General features: G+C 47.0%; 2 protein-coding genes across 5 annotated transcripts in view; one reads left to right on the top strand and one right to left on the bottom strand.

The window, feature by feature from the left end:
• The window catches only part of rfxank (regulatory factor X-associated ankyrin-containing protein), an 830,559-nt gene that overhangs the window by 800,546 nt on the left and 8,923 nt on the right, over window positions 1-21,090 (bottom strand). For 2 of the 4 annotated variants that reach the window (XM_052037714.1, XM_052037711.1), the window contains exons 4-9: window positions 20,388-20,453; window positions 18,388-18,488; window positions 17,431-17,556; window positions 16,406-16,472; window positions 14,726-14,806; window positions 11,208-13,188 (exon numbers count right to left, since the gene is read on the bottom strand). In XM_052037714.1, the coding sequence (XP_051893674.1) occupies window positions 13,133-13,188; window positions 14,726-14,806; window positions 16,406-16,472; window positions 17,431-17,556; window positions 18,388-18,488; window positions 20,388-20,453 (497 nt within the window). In that variant the 3' untranslated portion in view covers window positions 11,208-13,132. Of the gene's footprint in view, window positions 1-11,173; window positions 13,189-14,725; window positions 14,807-16,405; window positions 16,473-17,430; window positions 17,557-18,387; window positions 18,489-20,387; window positions 20,454-21,090 lie in introns of those variants that run through there. The other 2 variants (XM_052037712.1, XM_052037713.1) reach the window with 2 other exon arrangements.
• On the top strand, window positions 227-10,918 carry nr2c2ap (nuclear receptor 2C2-associated protein). Its single transcript, XM_052037715.1, has 5 exons — window positions 227-278; window positions 5,829-5,919; window positions 6,932-7,037; window positions 7,847-7,915; window positions 9,122-10,918. Exons 1-5 carry the CDS (start codon window positions 241-243, stop codon window positions 9,286-9,288), a joined length of 471 nt encoding a protein of 156 aa, XP_051893675.1. The 5' UTR covers window positions 227-240; the 3' UTR covers window positions 9,289-10,918.

Raw genomic sequence — 21,090 nt, 5'->3', positions numbered from 1 at the left:
TTCACCGCTGAGCAGCAACATTCTGCAGACAGAAGTTATATTTGCAAGAAACTGACTGCAGTGCAAGCGAGCGCCGATATACTCCGGGGGCAGTTGCAGCGCAGGGAGGCGGCTGCACGGAGTGATTGACAGCTGCCCCGGGAGCCTCAATCTCCTTTGCGGTACCTGCCAAAAGTGTCGCGAAAGCGGTCGCCACGCCTGCCGTAAAGTGAAAGGCGGGCAGAGTTTGCGGCAGCGGGAATGGCGGCGTCGGTGCTGAGCGAGGGCACGGTGAGCAGGTGAGCGCGCTCCCGCGGGGGGGGGCAGGGCGCGCTCCCGCGGGGGGGGTGGGGAAGCCTGGGGTAGGCGAGCTGGGGTTGGGTGTTCTGACTGGAGGGCGGGGGTGGGGGAGGGGGAGGGGTTTGGGGTGAGGGTGGGGGAGGGGTTTGTGGGGGCTGGGGGATGGTTTGGGGTGGGGGAGGGGTTTGGGGGTGAGGGAGGGGTTTGTGGGGGCTGGGGGACAGTTTGGGGTGAGGGAGGGGAGGGGTTTGAGGGAGGGGGAGGGGTTTGAGGGTGAGGGTGGGGGAGGGGTTTGGGGTGAGGGTGGGGGAGGGGTCTGTGGAGGGTGAGGGCGGAGGTGGGGTTTGGGGGTGAGGGAGGGGTTTGTGGGGGCTGGGGGACAGTTTGGGGTGAGGGAGGGGAGGGGTTTGAGGGAGGGGGAGGGGTTTGAGGGGGAGGGGTTTGGGGTGAGGGTGGGGGAGGGGTCTGTGGAGGGTGAGGGAGGGGTTTGTGGGGGCTGGGGGATGGTTTAGGGTGAGGGTGGGGGAGGGGTTTGAGGGTGAGGGTGGGGGAGGGGTTTGGGGTGAGGGCGGGGTGGGGGAGGGGTGTGAGGGCGAGGGCGGAGGTGGGGTTTGGGGGTGAGGGAGGGATTTGTGGAGGGTGAGGGAGGGGTTTGTGGGGGCTGGGGGACGGTTTGGGGTCAGGGTGGGGGAGAGGTTTGTGGGGGAGGCTGGGGAGGGGTTTGGGGTGTGGAGGAGGGTGACGGGGTGGGGGGCAGATGGGTGTTTAATAGGGTGAGGGTGGGTCAGGAAGGGCCTCTGGTTTGCTCAGGAACCTCGACTGAGAAAGATGTGAAGACAGAGTTGGAGAGGAAGTGGGAAACTGGAAGACTGGGAAAACTTTAAAAAGCAGCAAAGAACCAGTAAGCAGGCAATAAGGAAAGGGAAGATGGATTATGAAAGTAAACTGGCACAAAATATAAAAACAGTAAAAGTTTTCATAATTATATAAAATGGAAAAGGGTGGCAAAGGTGAACGTAGGTCCTTTGGAAGATGGGAAGGGGGAATTAATATTGGGTAATGTGGAAATGGCCAAGGCTTTGAATGACTATTTTCTGTCGGTCTTCACGGTGGAGGACACGTCTAACATGCTAAAGAGAGGTTTTATGGATGTGATGGTAGATGAGGACCTTAGTACGATCGCTGTCACTAGAGGTAGTGATGAGCAAACTTAGTGGGCCTAAAGGTAGACAAGTGCTCTGGTCCTGATGGGATGCATCCCAGGGTACTGAAAGAAATGGCGGAATTTATAGTAGAGGCGTTTGTGATAATCTCTTTTTTAACCAGATTGCCAATATCCCTTGAAAACCAAGGTTCCCTATGCTTATTAACTTTGCATGTTCCTGCTAGGATTAAGGGCAAACAATGCATTCTCAAAATTTCGCCTTTGAAGGCCTTCCACTTACTGAGCACATCCTTGCCAGAAAACAACATCCCAATCTACTCTTCCTAGATCCTTTCTCATTTCCACAAAATTGGCCTTTCTCCAATTTAGAACCTCAACTTGGCACGGTAGTGTAGCAGTTAGCATAATGCTTTACAGCGCCAGTGACCCGGGTTCAATTCCTGTCGCTGTCTGTAAGGAGTTTGTACGTTCTCCCCGTGTCTGCGTGGGTTTCCTCCGGGTGCTCCGGTTTCCTCCCAGATTCCAAAGACGTACAGGTTAGGAAGTTGTGGGCATGCTATGTTAGCGATGGAAGTGTGGCGACACTTGCAGGCTGCCCCCCAGGACACTACGCAATAAATGCATTTCATTGTGTGTTTTGATGTACATGTGACTAAAAGATCTTATCGAGGACCAGACCTGTCCTTATCCATAATTAACTTGAAACTAATGATATTATGGTCACTGGACCTAAAATGCTCACCTACACATACTTTTGTCACCTGACCTGTCTGGTTCCCTAATAGGAGATCAAGTATTGTATTCTCTCTCATTGGTACCTCTATATATTGATTTAGAAAACTTTCCTGAACACATTTGACAAATTCCAAGCCATCCAGCCCTTTCACAGTGTGGGAGTCCCAGTCAATATGTGGAAAGTTAAAATCCCCTACTATCACAACTTTCTGTTTCTTACATCAGTCTTCTATCTCACTACAGATTTGTTCCTCCAATTCTCTGTGACTATTGGGCGGTCTATAATACAACCCTATTAGTGTGGCCACACCTTTCCTGTTCCTCAGCTCCACCCATATGGCCTCTGTAGACGAGCCCTCCGGGCTGTCCTGTCTACGCACAGCTGTGATATTTTCCTGACTAGTAACGCCACTCCTCCCTCTTTCATCCCTCCCCCTCTATCACGTCTGAAACAACAGAACACCGGAACATTAAGCTGCCAGTCCTGCCCCTCCTGCATCCAAGTCTCACTAATAGCAATAATGTCATAATCCCACGTGCCAATCCACGCCCTAAGCTCATCTGCTTTACCTACAATACTTCTTGCATTGAAATAGATGCACCTGAGAACATTTCTATCACATACAAACCTTTGATTTCTGTCTATACCTGCAGTCCTCGCATGACCTTTATCCCCCTCCACCTCACTATCTTCTCTAACACTCTGGTTCCCCTCCCCCTGCAAATCTAGTTTAAACCGCCCGGAGCAGCACTAGCAAACCTACCCGCAAGAATGTTAGTCCCCCTCCAGTTCAGGTGCAAACCGTCCCGTCGGAACAGGTCCCACCTTCCCTGGAACAAAGCCCAATTGTCCAGAAACATGAAGCCCTCCCTCCTGCACCATCTCCTTAGCCACATGTTTAGCCGCATGATCCTCCTATTTCTCGCCTCACTAGCTCGTGGCACGAGTAACAATCCTGAGATTGCAACCTTGGAGGTCCTGTCCTTCAACGTTGCACCTAATTCTCTAAACTCTCTTTGCAGGACCTCCTCCTCCTTCCTATCCACGTCATTGGTCCCTATGTGGACCACGACATCTGGCTGCTCACTCTCTCTCCTGAGAATATCGAGAACTCGATCCGAAATATCACGGACCCTGGCACCAGGGAGGCAACAGACCATCCGGGATTCCCGATCTCTCCCACAGAACCTCCTATCTGTCCCCCTAACTATCGAATCCCCTGTCACTACTGCTCTCCTCTTTTCCCTCCTTCCTTTCTGAGCCGAGGGTCCCGTCTCAGTGCCAGAGACACGACCATTGCAACTTGTCCCTGGTAGGTCATCCCCACCTGCAGTATCCAAAACGGTATACTTATTGTTGATGGGAACGGCCACAGGGGTGCTCTGCTCTTTCTGTCTATACCCCTTCCCTTTCCTGACAGTCACCCAGCTACCTTCCTCATGACTTTTAGGGGTGACTATCTCCCTGAAACTCCTGTCTATTTCTGCCCCTGCCTCATGAATGATCCGGAGTTCATCCAGCTCCAGTTCCCTAACTCGGTTTGTCAGGAATGTCACCAAAATTCTCTGGACAGGTTCCAGCGGATTGGAAGACAGCAAATGTCACGCTGCTGTTTAAAAAAAGGATGTAGGCAAAAGGCGGGTTACTATAGGCCAGTTAGCTTAAAGTTTGTTGTCAGGAAAATGCTTGAAGCTATCATTAAGGAAGAAATAGTGAGACACCTGGATAGAAGTGGTTCCATCAGGCAGACACAGCATGGATTCAGGAAGGGCAGGTCCTGTTTGACAAACATACTGGAGCTCTATGAGGATATAATGAGCACAGTGGGTGAAGGGGAACAGGTGGATGTTGTATACTTGGATTTCTAGAAGGCATTCAATAAGGCGCCACATAAAAGACTTATCCATAAGATAAGGATGCATGGAGTTGGGGGTAATGTATCATTATGGATAGAGGATTGGTTAACCAATAGAAGGGAGAGAGTTGGGATAAATGGGTTTTTCTCTCATTGGCAATCAGTGGTGAGCAGGGTGCCACAGGGGTTGGTGCTGGGTTCACAAGTGTTCACGATATACATTAACGATTTGGAAGAGGGGACCAAGTGTAGTGTATCCAAGTTTGCTGATGACACTAAATTGAGTGGAAAAGCAAATTGTGCAGAGGATGTGGAGAGTCTGCAGAGAGATATAGATAGGTTAAATGAGTGGGCAAGGGTCTGACAGATGGAGCACAATGTTGGTAAAGGTGAGTCATCCATTTTGGAAGGGAAAATAGAAGATCAGATTATTATTTAAATGGTGAAAGATTGCAGCATGCTGTTGTGCAGAGGGACTTGGGAGTACTTGTGCATGAATCACAAAAGGTTGGTTATCAAGAAGGCAAATGGAATGTTGGCCTTCATTGCTAGAGGGATTGAACTTAAGAGCAGGGAGGTTATGCTGCAACTATACAGGGTACTGGTGAGGCTGCATCTGGAATACCTGGGGGTTCACTTGGTTGATTCCATAGATGAAGGGGTCAGCCTGTGAGAAGAGTCACCTGGAACTATACTCACTGGAATTCAGAAGAATGAGGGGGGAAATTATAGAAACATATAAAATTATGAAAGGGATAGATAAGATAGAGGCAGGAAGGTCGTTTCCACTGGTAGGTGAGACTAGAACCAGGGGACATAGCCCCAAGATTCAGGGGAGTAGATTTGGGACGGAGATAAGGAGAAACCGCTTTTCCCAGAGAGCAGTGAATCTGTGGAATTCTCTGCCCAGGGAAGCAGTAGAGGCTACCTCATTAAATATATTTAAGACACAGATAAGTTTTTGTACGGTGGGGGAATTAAGGGTTATAGGGAAAAGGCAGGTAGGCGGATCTGAGTCCATGACCAGATCAGCCATGATCTTATTGAATAGCGGAGCAGGCTCGACGGGCCAGATAGCCTCCTGCTGCTCCTGTTTCTTATGTGGTCCCTACCTTCCCCTTCTCACTTGGATCCCCCACCCACCTCCTTCCCCCTCTCACCTGGACTCACCTATCACCTGCCTGCATGTGCTCCTCCCCCTCCCTCCACTTCCTTATTCTGGTTCTGCCCTCTTCCTTTCCAGTCCTGATGAAGGGTCTCGACCTGAAATGGTTATTTTATTAAAATGAAATGTTTATTTCCCTCTATAGATGCTGCCTGACCTGTTGCGTTCCTCCAGCATTTTTTGTGTGTTTTACCTAAATGGTGTGAGCTTGCAGAGTCCTGGACACCAAGGGATCTGGGTGTCCTAGTATATGATTCACACACAGGAATTGAATGCAGCAGCAGGGAGGTTCTGCTTCAGTTACATAAGGTATCAGTGAGATCACATTTGATGTGTAGTATCGATCTCCTTATCTAAGGAAGGATGTAAGTGCATTGGAAGCAGTTCAGAGAAATTTCTCTGACCTAACATCTGAAACAGATGGGTTGTCTAATGAGGAAGGGTTGGACAGGCTCAGGTGTATCTGATGGAGGTAAGGAATGTGAAAGGGGCTTGGTCGAAACATACAAGATCCAGAGCAGTATAGTGGATTTGGAATCCACCTTATCATATTTGTACAATAGAAATATAATCCTATTAAAATGTTTTGATCATGTTAGTGAACCCATATTCTGTTGTCTGTCCACAGAGTGAGTTCTGTCCTAAACCGTGATGTGAAACAGTTTGGAAAAAAGTTCTTATTTGACAGAAATGAGGAAACCTGTTGGAACTCAGACCAGGTAAGTGGATGGATGGGTGACTGAGTAACCTGTTGGGCAGCTCTGAGAGTCTCTGCTACAACCAAAAACTGAAAGACCACAGAACAGTCAGAGAACAGAACCTCCTCAATCTCCAGTCTATAATAGCAGTAATTTACCAAAGCTTCAAATGCCTGGCCTGTCTAAACTGCACCCCAGTCATATCCAGTTTGAATATCACACAGCAGAGCTCCATCCCACTTGTATTTCTTGCTGGCCGCTTTGGTTCTTTAATATTCCTGGCCTGGAGGTTTGGAAAGGGATGTTCACGGCTGTTGTCTCATTGAATATGCAATTCAAATCCAAACTCCTGCCTGCAGATTCTTGGGAATCATTGATTTGTTGTCAAGCCATATCCCAAAGCAGTGTGTAGTCAGGAGATCTGGACACTCTAAAAAATAAGCCAAAGCAGGTGGATTGAGACCCACGGTACACTCTTAACCTCAATGTTAGTCTTTTTTTTAAATTCATTGGTGGGATGTGGAGCTCTCTGGCACATTGCCATTCCTAATTGTCCTTGAGAAGTGGTGGTGAGCTGCTGCCTTGAACCACTGCAGTCCGTGCGGTGAAGGTACTTCCACGGCTGGGTTTGAAGCTCTAGGAATTAGACCCAGCAACAACGAAGGAACAATGGCATATTTTCAAATCAGGACATTTCTCTTTGCTTTTCCCCTGAATCGTGATTAAACTGACCTCCGGTAACTTTAAATTCCAGCTTATATTGATTATCGACACCACAAATTGGGTGTATTCTGGATGAGATGTTAGACCAAGGCCCCTCTCAGGTGGAATAAAAGATACCAGTCTCAATGGAGCAAGAACAAAAAGGTTCTTCCTGTTGTTTATCTGGCATCTGTCATTAAATCAACATCACTAAATAGGTCATCTGGTCACATTGTTGCTTGTGGGATCTCACTGTGCACAGATTGACAGCTGCATTTCCCACATTATATAGTGTGTAATTTTTGATTCACTTCTCATCTCCCGTTCTCAGGGCTCTGCTCAGTGGGTGTTGCTCGAGTTCCCTCAGTGTGTAAGGGTAACGGAATTACAGCTTCAGTTCCAAGGTGGATTCACAGGCAGAATGTGCAGGCTCGAAGGTAAATCCAGACATTGATACCAGCTGGTAGCCATACATCATGAATGGGAACACGGGTAACTTACAGTTCATTACAGCCTCTGTGCATCAGTATTTGTTACAGGGTGTGGGCGTGGCTGGCGGGGTTAACCTTTATTGTCCATCCCTAATGCCCGGAGAATGAACCGTTTATGGCAGTTTAGGACAAAGGGATGATGTTCTCTGACCGGAGGACACCGAGGATCTTGCTGGGCCAATTTAGAGGGCAGATAAATCAACCACATTGCTGTTGGCTTAGAGGCAGTCTTGGCTGGACCGGGTAAAGACGGTAGCTTTTTTTTCCCCTGAGGAGACTGCTGAATCAGATCTTTTAGCATCATTATGGTACTTTCATGGGATGAATCCTGATTCCAGCATTTTATTCCAGATTCATTAAATTAAATCAGTTTAAAATACCCACCTACCATGGTGGGATTTGAACAGTAGTCCAGTAACATTAGTTATTGCGGATCGTGGTGTCTCACTGCATCTTGAGTTTAGCCTTACCCTCACTGACATTGCAAGAAAAACTTTGGATTTGGTAGATGTAAGCTCTGGGGCAGGAGAGTTGGTCTTCGTTGGCTATGCTAGGTGAAAATGCTTTTGTCTTGTGTGAACTGAAACTCCACAGTATAAAGTAAAAGATTAATGTCAGATTAGTGCAAGAGGGTGGTCAGTGCAGACTCGGGCTGAAGGGTCTGCTTCTGTGCTGTATCTCCATGACTCTGAGTATCATGGTTTTCTTCATTTTCAAACAGCTACCCAATTAAAGTCATTTATCTTGTCTCTTAGGTAGCAGACAAGGAGCCGATTTCAGGAAAATAACCGATTTCTATCCTGAAGACACCAACTGCCTACAGATATCCTACAGCATTTGAATTGGCAATATTTGGCTTTGTAGTTTGACAAGAACTTTGAATCTGTGTTTGAGTGGCAGGAACACCACAGGCCGAGGGAGTTCACTGGCTGCACTGTAAGTGTCACATTGGAGTGAACATGTTCAACCTGATCTTGGGGCGTTCCTCCTGTTGTACTCAGAGGACAAGTACACCCTCAAAGTCTGCAACAATGGCTTTCCTATTGTAATTGGGAAGCAAGGCTGTGAGTCTGAGCCCGTAGTGCAGACACCTGCCAGGTCAAAATGAGTTGAAGTTAAATCAGGAAGCCTTAAATTTTAACGTTTGTGGATTTAAAAACAGGAAAGAGGGTTGATCAGTGCAAGATGTGTGATTATAAGATCTAGTCTTGATTTTTAAAAGAGAGGTAGAAAGTAAAGTTTGTGGAGTATAAATCACCTTTGACAACCCTACAATGTACTAAAGCACTTTACAACATGGAAGTACTTTACAGCACAGTCACTGTTATAAGGTAGGAAATGGCAATCACAGTAAGCCCCCACAAGCAGCAAAGTGACGATGACCAGATCACCCCTTTGTGATGATAAATAATCTTCAAAACAGCCAAGATAGTGGACAGGACCTCATTTCAGTGCCCCATCTGAAAGAGCACCTCCGACAGTGCAGCAGGCTGTCTGTGCTGAACTGAATCATCAGCCTAGATTTTTCTACTTGAGTATCAGATGTGACCCCTCAGCCCTCTGAGTGGAGGCATCAAGATGCAGTTGATACTGTGGGTGAATGAGATCACAAAATTTAGGTAACCAATGGCCAGAATGGTGCCCCTGGGGTTTTAATGGAGCAAACATTGGGGAAGTGGTAATTGGATAAAGAAATGGTGGCAACTTCAGCAAGGTTGTGGAGGTTACAGTGCCAGGACTGTGAGCTGTAACAGTCTCATCCACTTGTTTTTAAGAGGATAGCGGCAGGCAAACTGGCGTCGGATGGTTGTCAGATCCTGGATCATTCCTGTCTCTAGGCCAGATCAGCAGGGGCAGTTTTAATGTGCAGGCGCTGCCTGGCTGTGAGCAAATTTGGAATTCTCTGGGCTGAGCAGGGACAGAAGCAGAACCTTTCCCACCAGATTATCAGCACTGCTTCAGAATGAATCTTCACACTTAGATTGTTTTTCATCAAATAAATCGTAGTCTTCCTTAACCTGCAACTCACAGATTCTCTATCAGTGAGGAATCCATTGTTGATAAACTGAAAATCACATTTGAGCAAAGCACCGACTTCTTTGGAAGAATTATTCTCTACCACCTTGATGTTCTTGGTGAGAAGTTGGAACCCGTTGGATCGCACTCACCATCAGTAGGACAAAGGAATGGGCCATGAACCAGCCTGAAATAGTTCCAGTGATACTGTGAGTGCCCAACAATGCACAAACCCTGCCAGGTACATCAGATGATTAAACCTGACACTCACCTTGGATCCATGGAGAGAGGGGGGGGCTTCATACCTGATGATTCAGAAAACTGGTGAATTAGTAGTATTTCACAATAAAACAGGACACTTTTATATTTTCATATTTTAAGAGCTCACACAATATATTATTGGAGTGTGGTGATGCTAATCACTTGAGCAGGGTCCTGGAAACAGCAGTGAAGTGGCACATCTACTTGTTGGCGGGAACGAGTACCTCTTCTCATTATGATCACTTACCTCAATTGGCATTATTTCTGTTAACAAAAACCCGTATATAGTTAGCACTTTCACTTCCCATTCAGATCAACCGCTTTCCAACCAGTGAATTGCTTTCCAAGTCTAGATAGCGTTAAAATGTAGAATACGGCTAGTTTATAGGCAGAAACTCCATAACAGCCATTAGCAAGGCTCAGAGAATCTGCATTAATGACAGTGAGAGTTTCACAACAGCCAAGATACTGTGGGTAATTCTATTCTCTGAAAAATACTATCTTGGATCCTTCACAAGCACCTAAAACAGCAGCTAGGGCCTCTCTTTCTACCAGTGCAGCACTTTCTCAGGTAGTTAAATATCGATAAAGCACATTTGCATAAATCTTGTTTAAAACTGCACAATGTGTTTTGCTTTAATTGTATATTGTATGGTCACATATGACTTGAACCCACAGCGACCAGAGCAACAAAGGGTCATTGCTACAAGGTTCATTGTGGGGTCACCAGCACTGCCTGTGATGCTGAATGAGGACGAACCATAGAACACTACAGCACAGGAAACAGGCCATTTGGCCCTTCTAATCCATGCCAAAACTTTATTCCGCTAATCCCATTTACCTGCACCCATTCTATAACCCTCCAGACCTCTCCCGTCCATGTATCTCTCCAATTTATTTTTAAAACTCAAGAGTGAACCCGCATTTACCACGTCAGATGGCAGCCCGTTCCACACTCCCACCACTCTGAGTGAAGGAGTTCCCTCTAATGTTCCCCCTAAACCTTTCCCCTTTCACTCTAAAGCCACGTCCTCAAGTACTTATCTCTCCTAATCCAGGTGGGAATAGCCTACTCGCATTAACTCTGTCTATGCCCCTCATAATTTTGTAAACCTCTATCAAATCTCCCCTCATTCTTCTGCGCTCCAAAGAATAAAGTCCTAACCTGTTCAATCTTTCCCTGTAACTCAACTCCTGAAGACTCGACAACATTCTAGTAAATCTCCTCTGCACTCTTTCAATCTTACTGATATCCTTCCCATAGTTAGGTGACCAGAACTGCACACAACACTCCAAATTTGGCCTCACAAATGTCTTATACAACCTCACCATAACATCCCAACTCCTATACTCAATACTTTGATTTATGAATGCCAGGATGCCAAAAGCCTTCTTTACAACCCTGTCTACCTGTGACACCACTTTCAGGGAATTATGCATCTGAACTCACAGATCCCTTTGTTCCTCCGCACTCCTCAGTGCCCTACCATTTACTGTGTATGTCCTACCTTGATTTGTCCTTCCAAAATGCAACACCTCACACTTGTCTGCATTAAATTCCATCTGCCATTTTCTGGACCATTTTTCCAGTTGGTCCAGATCCCTCTGCAAGCTTTGAAAGCCTTCCTCACTGTTCACTACGCCTCCAATCTTAGTGTCATCCGCAAACTTGCTGATCCAATTTACCACATCATCATCTAGATCATTGATATAGACAACAAACAATGGCCCCAGCACAGATCCCTGAGGGACACCACTAGTCACAGGCCTCCAGTCTGAGATACAATCATCCACTCTCTGTCTTCTCCCACACAGTCAATTTTGAATCCAGATTACAACCTCTCCATGGATACCTAGTGTCTGAATCTTCTGAACTAACCTCCCATGTGGGACCTTGTCAAAGGCCTTACTAAAGTCCATGTAGACAACATCCACAGCCTTTCCTTCATCTACTTTCTTGGTAACCTCCTTGAAAAACTCTACAAGATTCGTTAAACACGATCTACCACACACAAAGCTATGCTGACTATCCTTAATCAGCCTTTGGCTGTCCAAATACTTGTATATCCGATCGCTCAGAACATCTTCCAATAATTTACCTACTACTGATGTCAGGCTCACTGGCCTTTAATTACCCAGTTTACTTTTAGATCCTTTTTTAAACAACGGAACAACATGAGCTATCCTCCAGTCCTCTGGCACTGCACCCGTGGCTAAGGACATTTTAAATACATCTGCCAGGGCCCCTGCAATTTCTACACTAGTCTCTCTCAAGGTCCAAGGAAATACCAGGCCCAGAGGATTTAGCTACCTTTATCCACTGTAAGGCAGCAAGTACCTCCACCTCTTTAATCTCTATATGTTCCATGACGCTATTGCTTGTTTCCCTTCCTTCCATATCCACTGTGCCAGTTTCCTGAGTACTGATGCAAAAAAACTGTTTAAGATCTCCACCATCTCTTGAGGCTCCACACATGGACAACCACTCTGATCTTCTAGGGGACCAATTTTGTCCCTTACTATCCTTTTACTCTTCATATACTTGTAGAAACCCTTCGGGTTTACCTTCACATTATCTGCCAAAGCAACCTCATGTCGTCTTTTTGTCTTCCTGATTTCCTTTTTTAGTATTTTCTTACATTTTCTATACTCTTCAAGTACCTCATTTGTTCCTAGTTGTCTATACCTGCTATATACCTCTCTCTTTTTAACCAGATCGCCAATATCCCTTGATACCAAGGTTCCCTATGCTTGTTAACTTTGCCTTTAATCCTGGCAGGAACATGCAAATTCTGCACTCTGAAAATTTCTCCTTTGAAGGCCTTCAACTTACTGAGCACATCCTTGCCAGAAAAAACTTATCCCAATCCACTCTTCCTAGATCCTTTCTCCAGCATTAAACACTGGATTTCTCAGAGACACCCTTATCCTATAAATCGGGCAAGGGGTTTGTGAGATCCTCAAGACCATGGTGGGAGCTGTGGAAACTGCCTCCACCTCCTGCTGCCTGTACATTCCCAGTGGTGTAGGATTGCTGTCAGAGTTGCCATTTTTCAAAGCCACACAGTGATCAGTATGTGGGCTTCAGCGTTTGGCCCAGTTGGGAGTACTTTCACTGTAATCAGATGGACATGGGGTTCAAGGATGTGGACACAATGTGGAACGCCAGCTTGGTGCAGTACTGGAAGTGCCTTTCTTTGACTGGGACCCATCACCACTGGTAGCCAAGAACAAGGAGAAATGCTGCCTTAACCATACATTGAAACCTCATTGGTCAGGAATCCCCTTTGCTAGAATCTAGTTGGCAACATTTTAAACAACTTTTAAGAATTACCTGTCCATGTGGAAATGTGCCTGAACCTACTACTCTCTGGCTGGATACCAGAAATGCGTCAGAGAGAGAGAACTGGGGAACACATATTAAAAAAAATAAACTTTAATGTCTTGTTTACATGTTAGAAATCTGTAGGTAGCCCTCTCCCAGAGCAGCACCAAACAACAGACACTTGCCACCAATTAACAGTCCAACTGTTCCAACATCCACAAGGCACCGTTAGCACGTTTCTTGCAACCTAGTAGGCTCAAGGCTGGTTGATTCCATTTCATACAACAAGCTGCAGTTGACCCCAAACATCTGCAGCTGCTCGATTAACCATGGTGGGGCTTGGGAGGGCACCGGTAGGCTGCAGGGTGGGAGTAAGGGGGAGATGGTATTTCTTTACTGCCACCTGGGGTATTGGCTGGTTCCATTGCTTGTCCTGCGATCACTCTTTGTTGTTCCGAAGCAGCTTTAGTACATGGTTTTCAATTACTTGTTGGACTGAAAAACAATTAACAATGTGTAAAAGATTTACAAAACAAGCCATAACCTTGTGCCAAGAACCATGCACTCGTCCAGCACAGGTTAGAGCTATCGATAGATCTTACATCTCAAATCAGAGGGTAGTGGGGGAGGGTGTTATTCTGACTGGAGGTGTGTGACCAGTGGTGTTCCACACAGATCAGTGCTGGGACTTCTGTGCTTTGTCATTTGGACAAAAATGTAGGTGGGCTGATCAGTAAGTTTGTAGACAACAGAAAAATTGGTGGAGCTGCGAGTAGCGAGAAAGGTTGTAGAAGGATTCAGCAGGATATAGACCATTTGGAAATGTGGGCAGAGAAATGGCAGATGAAGTTTAAGCCAAACAAATGTAAGTTGCACTTTGTGAGGCCAAATGCACGAGGAAAGTATACAGTAAATGGTAGGACCCTTGGGAGCATTATGTACAGAGGGTCCTTGTGTGCATCACTCCCTGAAAGCAGCAACACAAGTAGATAGGGTGGTAGAGAAGGTGTATTGCTTTAATCAGTCAGGGCTTTGAGTATAAAAGTAGTGAGGTCCTGTTGCAGCAGTATAAAACTTTGGGTAGGCCACATTTGGAGTAGTGTGTGCGGTTCTGGTCGCTGCATTACAGGAAGGATGTTGCCTGGATTGATTAGATATAAGGAGAGATTAGACAAACGTGGACTGTTTTCTCTGGAGTGTCAGAGATAGAGGGTCAATTTGATAGGTTTATAGAATTATGAGAGGCGTAGATTGAGTGGAAATATCAAATTCTAGAGAGTATAGGTTTACGGTGAGTGGGGAAAGTTTAAAGGAGATTAACAGGGCAAGTTTTCCCTTTACACAGAGTAGTGGGTGGGTGCCTGGAACTCTCTGCCAGGGAGGTGGTGGAAGCAGATACGATAGCAATGGTTAAGAGGCATTTAGAACATGAACAGACAGGGGATGGAGGAATACAGACCATGTGCAGGCAGATGTTCAGTTTAAATTGGCATCATGGTCAGCACAGGCAGTGGGCTGAAAGGCACCCGCTCCTCATGGAACAATTCCATTCCTTGCAAATTATCCAGTCTCCAGTGCCCATCTAATTCCCCCATGAAACATACTGGTTCCACGCTGAACCCCGCACGCAAGCCCCCCCCCCCCCCCCCCAAACTTCCAGCACTGCTCCAAAATAAGATGTCCTCACATTCCACTTGTAATTTAAAACTTTGTGCAGAAGATAATGTCACCAGTTCTTCAACCACTGGTACAGCTGGGTAACTAAGAACATTGGTGAAGGGCCACATGGTAGGCTGGCCCAGAAGGTTAGGCACAAGAGATCAGAGGTGTGATGGCAACCTTGGTCCAAAACTGGCTTGCTGATAGGAGGCAGAGGGGAGTGAAGGGGGTTTATTTGACTGGGTCTGTAACAAGTACCCTGGAGTGCTGGACCACTGGGAACTTTGTGAAGCACCTGTTGGGAGCTCACAGAAGAAAATGGAGGGAGGTGAAGATCTGAAAGAGACTGCAGTAAAGAATGATCAGGACTTGCCTTTTTTGAAGCCCAGAGCCACAGCCAAGTCCATGGGACTGTAACCAGAATCCGCTTCCATTGTTAAATCAGCACCCTTGGCTGTTGGAAGAGCAAGAAACAATACAGTTATAAACTCAACTACAGAAATCTGCAGGTTTGTCACAAGACTTTGCAGGAACCCTGGTTTAGCTTGCACAGAAAAATATTCAACACAGTTTAAGATTATTTCAGGAACTGACACATTGGTTCACATGGTAAGAGTCACCGCCCAAAGACCAAGTTAAAATAGGGAGCTAGGTTGGACAAAACTTTTACAAGGGGTAGGATAGGGCTGCAGAATAAATCATCAGAAATCCCCAATGAAATGGGAAAGAATAAAATGCATTGAGAAAGTTGAACTTCTGGGGAAACAAACTGAGGAGCGCGAGAGTGACATCCTCCAGTGATCCGTGAGCAGCATCCTGTCCCCTGTGGGCTCTGCTCACCATCAGATCATCAGCATCCTGTCCCCTGTGGGCTCTGCTCACCATCCGATCATCAGCATCCTGTCCCCTGTGGGCTCTGCTCACCATCCGATCATCAGCATCCTGTCCCCTGTGGGCTCTGCTCACCATCCGATCATCAGCATCCTGTCCCCTGTGGGCTCTGCTCACCATCCGATCATCAGCATCCTGTCCCCTGTGGGCTCTGCTCACCATCCGATCATCAGCATCCTGTCCCCTGTGGGCTCTGCTCACCATCTGATCATCAGCATCCTGTCCCCTGTGGGCTCTGCTCACCATCCGATCATCAGCATCCTGTCCCGTGGGCGCTGCTCACCATCAGACTCATCTCCTCTGCTGTCATTGGTTTTCTAACACATTCAGTGTCAGATCCTCAGTCTATCAACACCATTTATGACTTCCTCACCCCCCCCCCCCCCCCCCCCCCCCCAAGCTCTGGTTGTACCCATGTCTCCAGGTGTCATCACATGACCAGTCTTTGACAACTGCCCCACCCCCACAGCCTTACCATTGGTTGGTTGGCCCATCCATCCTTGCACCTCTCCCTCAGGCTCCTTACTACCTCATTGGATGTTGGTTAGAAATTTTGTTAAAAGCTTCTGTAAAGTTAATTTTTATCGCAGCAGATATTTTCCACCCAAGTGCTCTCTGCAACAGAGTCACACGGATTACTCCTTCATCCCGAGAGACTCTGGGGAAATGTCTGATACTTCCCTGGGAGCAGAAAAACCTTGACCCCCCCCCCCTCCCCATTTCAACCTATTTGAGAATGCAGCCCAGGTGGGCCAGCTGCTGACCCAACAACACGCAGAGGGTCTCACAGTAGACAGGAGAAAACTGGCAGGTGAAGGGGCTGCAGAAAGTGGTTCTGTTGTCTCGACACAAATACACTAACTGCCTTCTCTTTATTCCTCTGCTCTCCGCTGAACCTTCAGCTCCCTCAGCTCTGCGCTGGGTCCCCTCACCTCACAACAGCTGATGCTGTTATTAGTTACAAGTTAAAGACTTTTGTTTTTTGTGTGTTAACATCAACTCTTTCCAGCTGTTCCATGGACAAAGTCAATGAAATACCTGATTCGCTCTACAACTCCCAGCCTGTTGGTTGAAAAGCTCCTTTACCAATGCCGGTTCGTTGATCCTCGAGGAGCCCTCCTCCCCATCTCCCTCACCTGTACTGCAATCCATTCAGACGTACCCAGCAGAGCTTCCACACAGCGGACATGGTTTCCGTGGACTGCGTACAGCAGTGGAGTGCCTCCATTCTGGGGGAAAGAACGGCTCCTGTTTGAAAAGCTCCTTTTAACTTTCAGAATCTCTCAAAGCACTTGCTGGTTGGGAAGCATGTTTGAAGTGTTGTGGCAAGTTTATTTGTGGGACACGGACATCACTGGCAAGGCCGTCATATAATGTCTGTCTCTAATTACCCCCTGAGCAATTTGCACACAGCAAGATTCCACAGAGCAGTATATGATAATGATCCAATAAACATCTTGTGATACTGATAAATCTTGGACCCAGGATACCGAGAGAACTCCCGGCCCTTCAGAACACCAGTGTGGTACTTGTTACAGTCTGCTGATAGCAGACAGGTTTAACCTCATCTGACACTCCCTCAGTATTCCACTGGATTTTTCTGCACGAGGGCAGGACTTGAACCCTTAAACCTGCCGAATCATCTCAGACCTGGCTCGATGCAGCAGGGTTTGAAGAGACACGATTGTTCTCTCAAGGGAACGTTGTTACAATCATGGTCCAATGGGCAGCATTTAAACAGTGGGCAGATAAATACGCCAGACAGAGAGGGGAGGAACAGCAAGCTGTGTTCGCAGGGCAAGATACCCAAGGTGTGAGGACAGCAGGAGGGAATGGGTTGAAAGGCCTGACTGCTGCACATTCCTAGCACTACATCTGACCACATCCATGTACCATACATGGTCCTTGCCCTGCTCACCTTTGGAACAACAGTGAATTCGTTCATCACCTCACACCCACAGATTCACAGTTTGTAACTTAACCTGCAGAGCTGGGAATGTGATCGTTTATACAGGACACATGGTTTCTCTGTACAAAACCAACTGGCACAAATAAGGACCGAAATGGCACCATGACTAACAGTCCCCATCATTTAAAGATGGGATCAGCAACGTGATCTGCTCAGCCCTGCCATGGCACAACAGACACAGCGTAAGCTCCAGCTGACCAGCTGAAGCTCCTCCCTACCCAGTCGTAAATGTTGACGTCCACTCCATGTTCGAGGAGCAGCAGAACGATGTCCGTGTACCCCTGGATGCTGGCCAGAGACAGTGTGCTCTCCCGCTCCTTTGCCAGGATCCTTGGGTCAGCTCCCTGCAACAACAACGGATGAAATCACAGCTTCCTGCAATTGGTGTCAACGGAACTCTGCCCCCCACACCGATTGGTGACATGTTGGTTTCTTCTCTCACCTTGGCTGCAAACCAGACAGTTCCACTGGTGCAAGAGGTGTCCCAGCAACACGAGGGACTATTCCTTATGTGTGTGAACACTCTGACACTGTGGTCTGTTGTACAACTGTGTGATGCTTTACCATAATTTCCTTAGGATTTTTCTATGGGGATATTTGAGTTATGATGCTCACTTGCATAGGCTGCAGGTGAAAGGTCAGAGGGTTACAGTCGTGGGAGAACCAATATTAACTGGTTCATAGAATCATCCAGCATAGATACAGGCCATTCAGCCCAAGTCATCCATGCCAACCAGTGGGCACCCAATCATATTGACCCCATTGCCTACCATTTGGTCCAAAGCCCTCAATGGCTAAACAATTCTAGTTTTCATCTAAATCATATCAGTGTAAAAGTTTCAGAGGGAGTGGAATTTTTCAAGTATATGCAAGAGAGGTTTGTAGGCCATAGGTAGATATTGTAGGCCACGGGGAGATATTGTGACTAGAGAAGGGGCAGTACTGAACCTAACCATAAGGAATGTAGTTGGAGTATCAGCAAAACATTTTGCAGATGGTGAACATGAGGTGGTTAATGGAAAGGGATGTGGAAGGTCTAGAAATGAAGGTCCTGAATTAGGGGGAGGCCAATTTCAATATCACAAGACAGCACTTGGCAAAACTCGCCAGTGAATGGGGAAGGTTGCCTTTCACATGCAGCGCGTTGGAAACCGATTCTGTTCCCAAGGTCTCACCATCTCCAGCAAAAACCTCACTACAGCGATCTCTCCGAACGCTGCTGCCCACATCAGTGGCGTGAAACCTCGTTCGTCCGGCACATTAAGAAGCGAACTCCCTGAAAGGAGAAGGGGAAAGCTCGTGTAAGCAGCAGCAGTTTACCAGCTCAGACCTGGCCATCAGCCCATCGATTCAGGGGACACCACTGGGGGACACCACCAACAATTAAAACACCAGATAGTTACTTCTGGTCAATGAGATTGCTCAAAGTGGGGACGTGGGGATGGGAAAGAGAGAAAACAAGCAAAGCCCACAGACTTGTTTCATTCCACACCTCAGACCTGTTCTACTATTCAGCTGGACCTTGGTTGAAATCCACTTTAAATCCGTTAATATCCTTTGTCTCAAAGATGTACAATTCAAAGTGATGAAAGGCATCCAGCACAGAAACAGGCCATTCAGCCCAGTCATCCGTGCCAACCAGTGGGCAGCCTTTCATATTGCCCCCATCGCCCACCATTTAGTCCGGAGCCCTCTATGGCTAAACAATTTAAGTGTCCATCCAGACACTTCTCAAATGTTCATTCTCATCTGCAGGGCGCGGTTTCAGATTCAGAATTAGGGAACAAGGCGGAAGACTCTCCCTTCTTCAACATCACCAAACATTAAAATCTCACCCTCTCCAACAGCAGGGTCAGAGTCCAACTGAAGTCACAGATCATCCCCTTCATCTGAGACTGAGTCACAGATCATCCCTTTCTGAGACTGTGACCCTGGGTTTGGGGGGGAGCAGGCCATTCAGCCCTTCAAGCCTGTTCTGCCCTTCGCTAAGATCACAGCTGATCTGGAACCCAGGGTCACGGTCTCAGAGAAAGGGAGGTGGTTTAGGACTGAGGTGCAGAGAAATCCCTTCACCCAGAGAGTGATGAACTTTGGAAGTCTCCACCCAGAGGCTGGGTTACCCAGTTCACTCCCAACAGACACCAACAGGTTTCTGGATATTAAGGAACTCTGTGGGTGCAGGACAATGGCACTGAGGTAGATCAGTCATGATCTTGAAGAAGGTGGAACGGGCTGGAGATTGGGGAAGGACCACAGATACTTTTCCCTCCCTGAGAAACATTACTGAACCAAGCAACCCTTATGACAAGTTTATCCACCTGAAATATTCACTCTCTGTTTCTCTCTCCACAGCAGATGCCTGTCTTGCTGAGTGTTTCTGGAAGTTTCTGCTTTTTTTTGCAGTCATTTCCTGGTCACCACGACCCACAGTAGCTTTAACTCCAGGTTTACTCAGTTAGTTGGATTTAAATTCCCCAGCTGTCATGGTGGGATTTGAACTGATGTCTCTGGATTTGGATAACTACACAAGTGGTAATTGGTTTATTATGGTCACATGTACCAAGACACAGTGAAATATTTTGTTTTGCATGCCATCCACACAGATCATTGGAAAACACCAGTACATTGAGGTAGTAGAAGGGGAAAGGCAGTAACAGAATGCAGAGTAAAGTGTCACAGCTACAGAGAAAGTGCAGTGCAGGCAGTGTAAGGACCTCGATAAGGTAGACCGAGAGATCAAGAGTTCATCTTTATCGGAATAGAAAAGGTTTAGAGGGATATGGGCCTAATGCAGGCAAATGGAACGAGCTCAGGAAGACACCTTGGTCGGCATGGATGAGTTGGGCCAAAGGGCCTGTTCCCATGCTGTATGACTCTATCAACGTCCAGACCTCAGGATACTTAACCAGTAACAACTGCTACAACACCGTACCCCTCCTCAGTAATGTCTTTTCAGAAAGAAACGTTGTCGTCTTTTGCTGGCTTGCATTGTACGTGTCTCCATTCCTACGCCTGACAGCTCCCCTCAGCAGTTCCAGGGAAGCCTCAGTTACCGGGCTGAGAAAGTGCACAGCGTCATCTTCAGGATCTGATAAAAAAAATCCCAACGATAACCTCATCCCAAGGATTCACCCGGAGACGAGAGGACACCCGGAGAGATGACATCATCACTCACCTTGCTGAAGGTAGGATGTGAGTTGGGACAGGTCTCCCTGTGCTGCTAGTTGGTGAACTGATAAAGCTGCGAAGCAAAGAGAGCACAGGTCACACCGAGCGAGGCTCCAAAGGGCAGTCCCAACTTAAAAATGTCTGGATCCAAATTCTGTTCTGTTGAGAACACAGAACAGTCCAGCACTGGACAGGCCATTCAGCCCACAATGTTGTGCCAATCTTGATACTAATTTATACTAAATGCCCTCCTCCCGTGTATCATCCACATCCCTCCATTCCCTTCATATTAATGTGTCTGTCTAAATGCCTCAAAACTCCAGCGAGCTGCCCTCTTCCACTACTACCTCCGGTAACCCATTCCAGACGCCTACCACTCTCTGGGTAAAAAACTTTCCCCTCTAACCTTCAAAACACGTCCTCTGGTGTTTGATATTTCTCCCCTGGGGAAACGATTCTGACTGTCTTCCTTATCTATGCCTCTCATGACTTTAAAAACCTCTGCCAGGTCTCCCCTCAGCCTCCAATGCTCCAGGGAAAAATCCCCAGTTTGTCCAACTTTTCCTTATAGCTCATACTTTTTGATCCCGGCAGCATCCTGGTGAACCTCTTCTGCACCTTTTCCACAGTCTCCACATCCTTCCTGTAACAGGGCGACCAGACTTGCACACAATACTCCAAACGCAGTCTGACTGAAGTTTTATACAGCT

The sequence above is a fragment of the Pristis pectinata genome, chromosome 24 (genome assembly GCF_009764475.1).
Source record: "Pristis pectinata isolate sPriPec2 chromosome 24, sPriPec2.1.pri, whole genome shotgun sequence".
In the NCBI taxonomy this organism is placed as follows: Eukaryota; Metazoa; Chordata; class Chondrichthyes; order Rhinopristiformes; family Pristidae; genus Pristis; species Pristis pectinata.
The sequence above is the reverse complement of the archived record's forward strand: the minus strand, read 5'-3'. Positions and strand labels throughout refer to the sequence as shown.

What these genes read in the sequence shown, in the direction of transcription:
- nr2c2ap (XM_052037715.1), top strand. Translation starts at nt 241, where the DNA reads ATGGCGGCGTCGGTGCTGAGCGAGGGCACGGTGAGCAG. An exon ending in CAGAATGTGCAGGCTCGAAG is followed by an intron (nt 7,038 to 7,846) that starts GTAAATCCAGAC and finishes CTTGTCTCTTAG; the next exon opens with GTAGCAGACAAGGAGCCGAT. An exon ending in AGACACCAACTGCCTACAGA is followed by an intron (nt 7,916 to 9,121) that starts TATCCTACAGCA and finishes CTGCAACTCACA; the next exon opens with GATTCTCTATCAGTGAGGAA.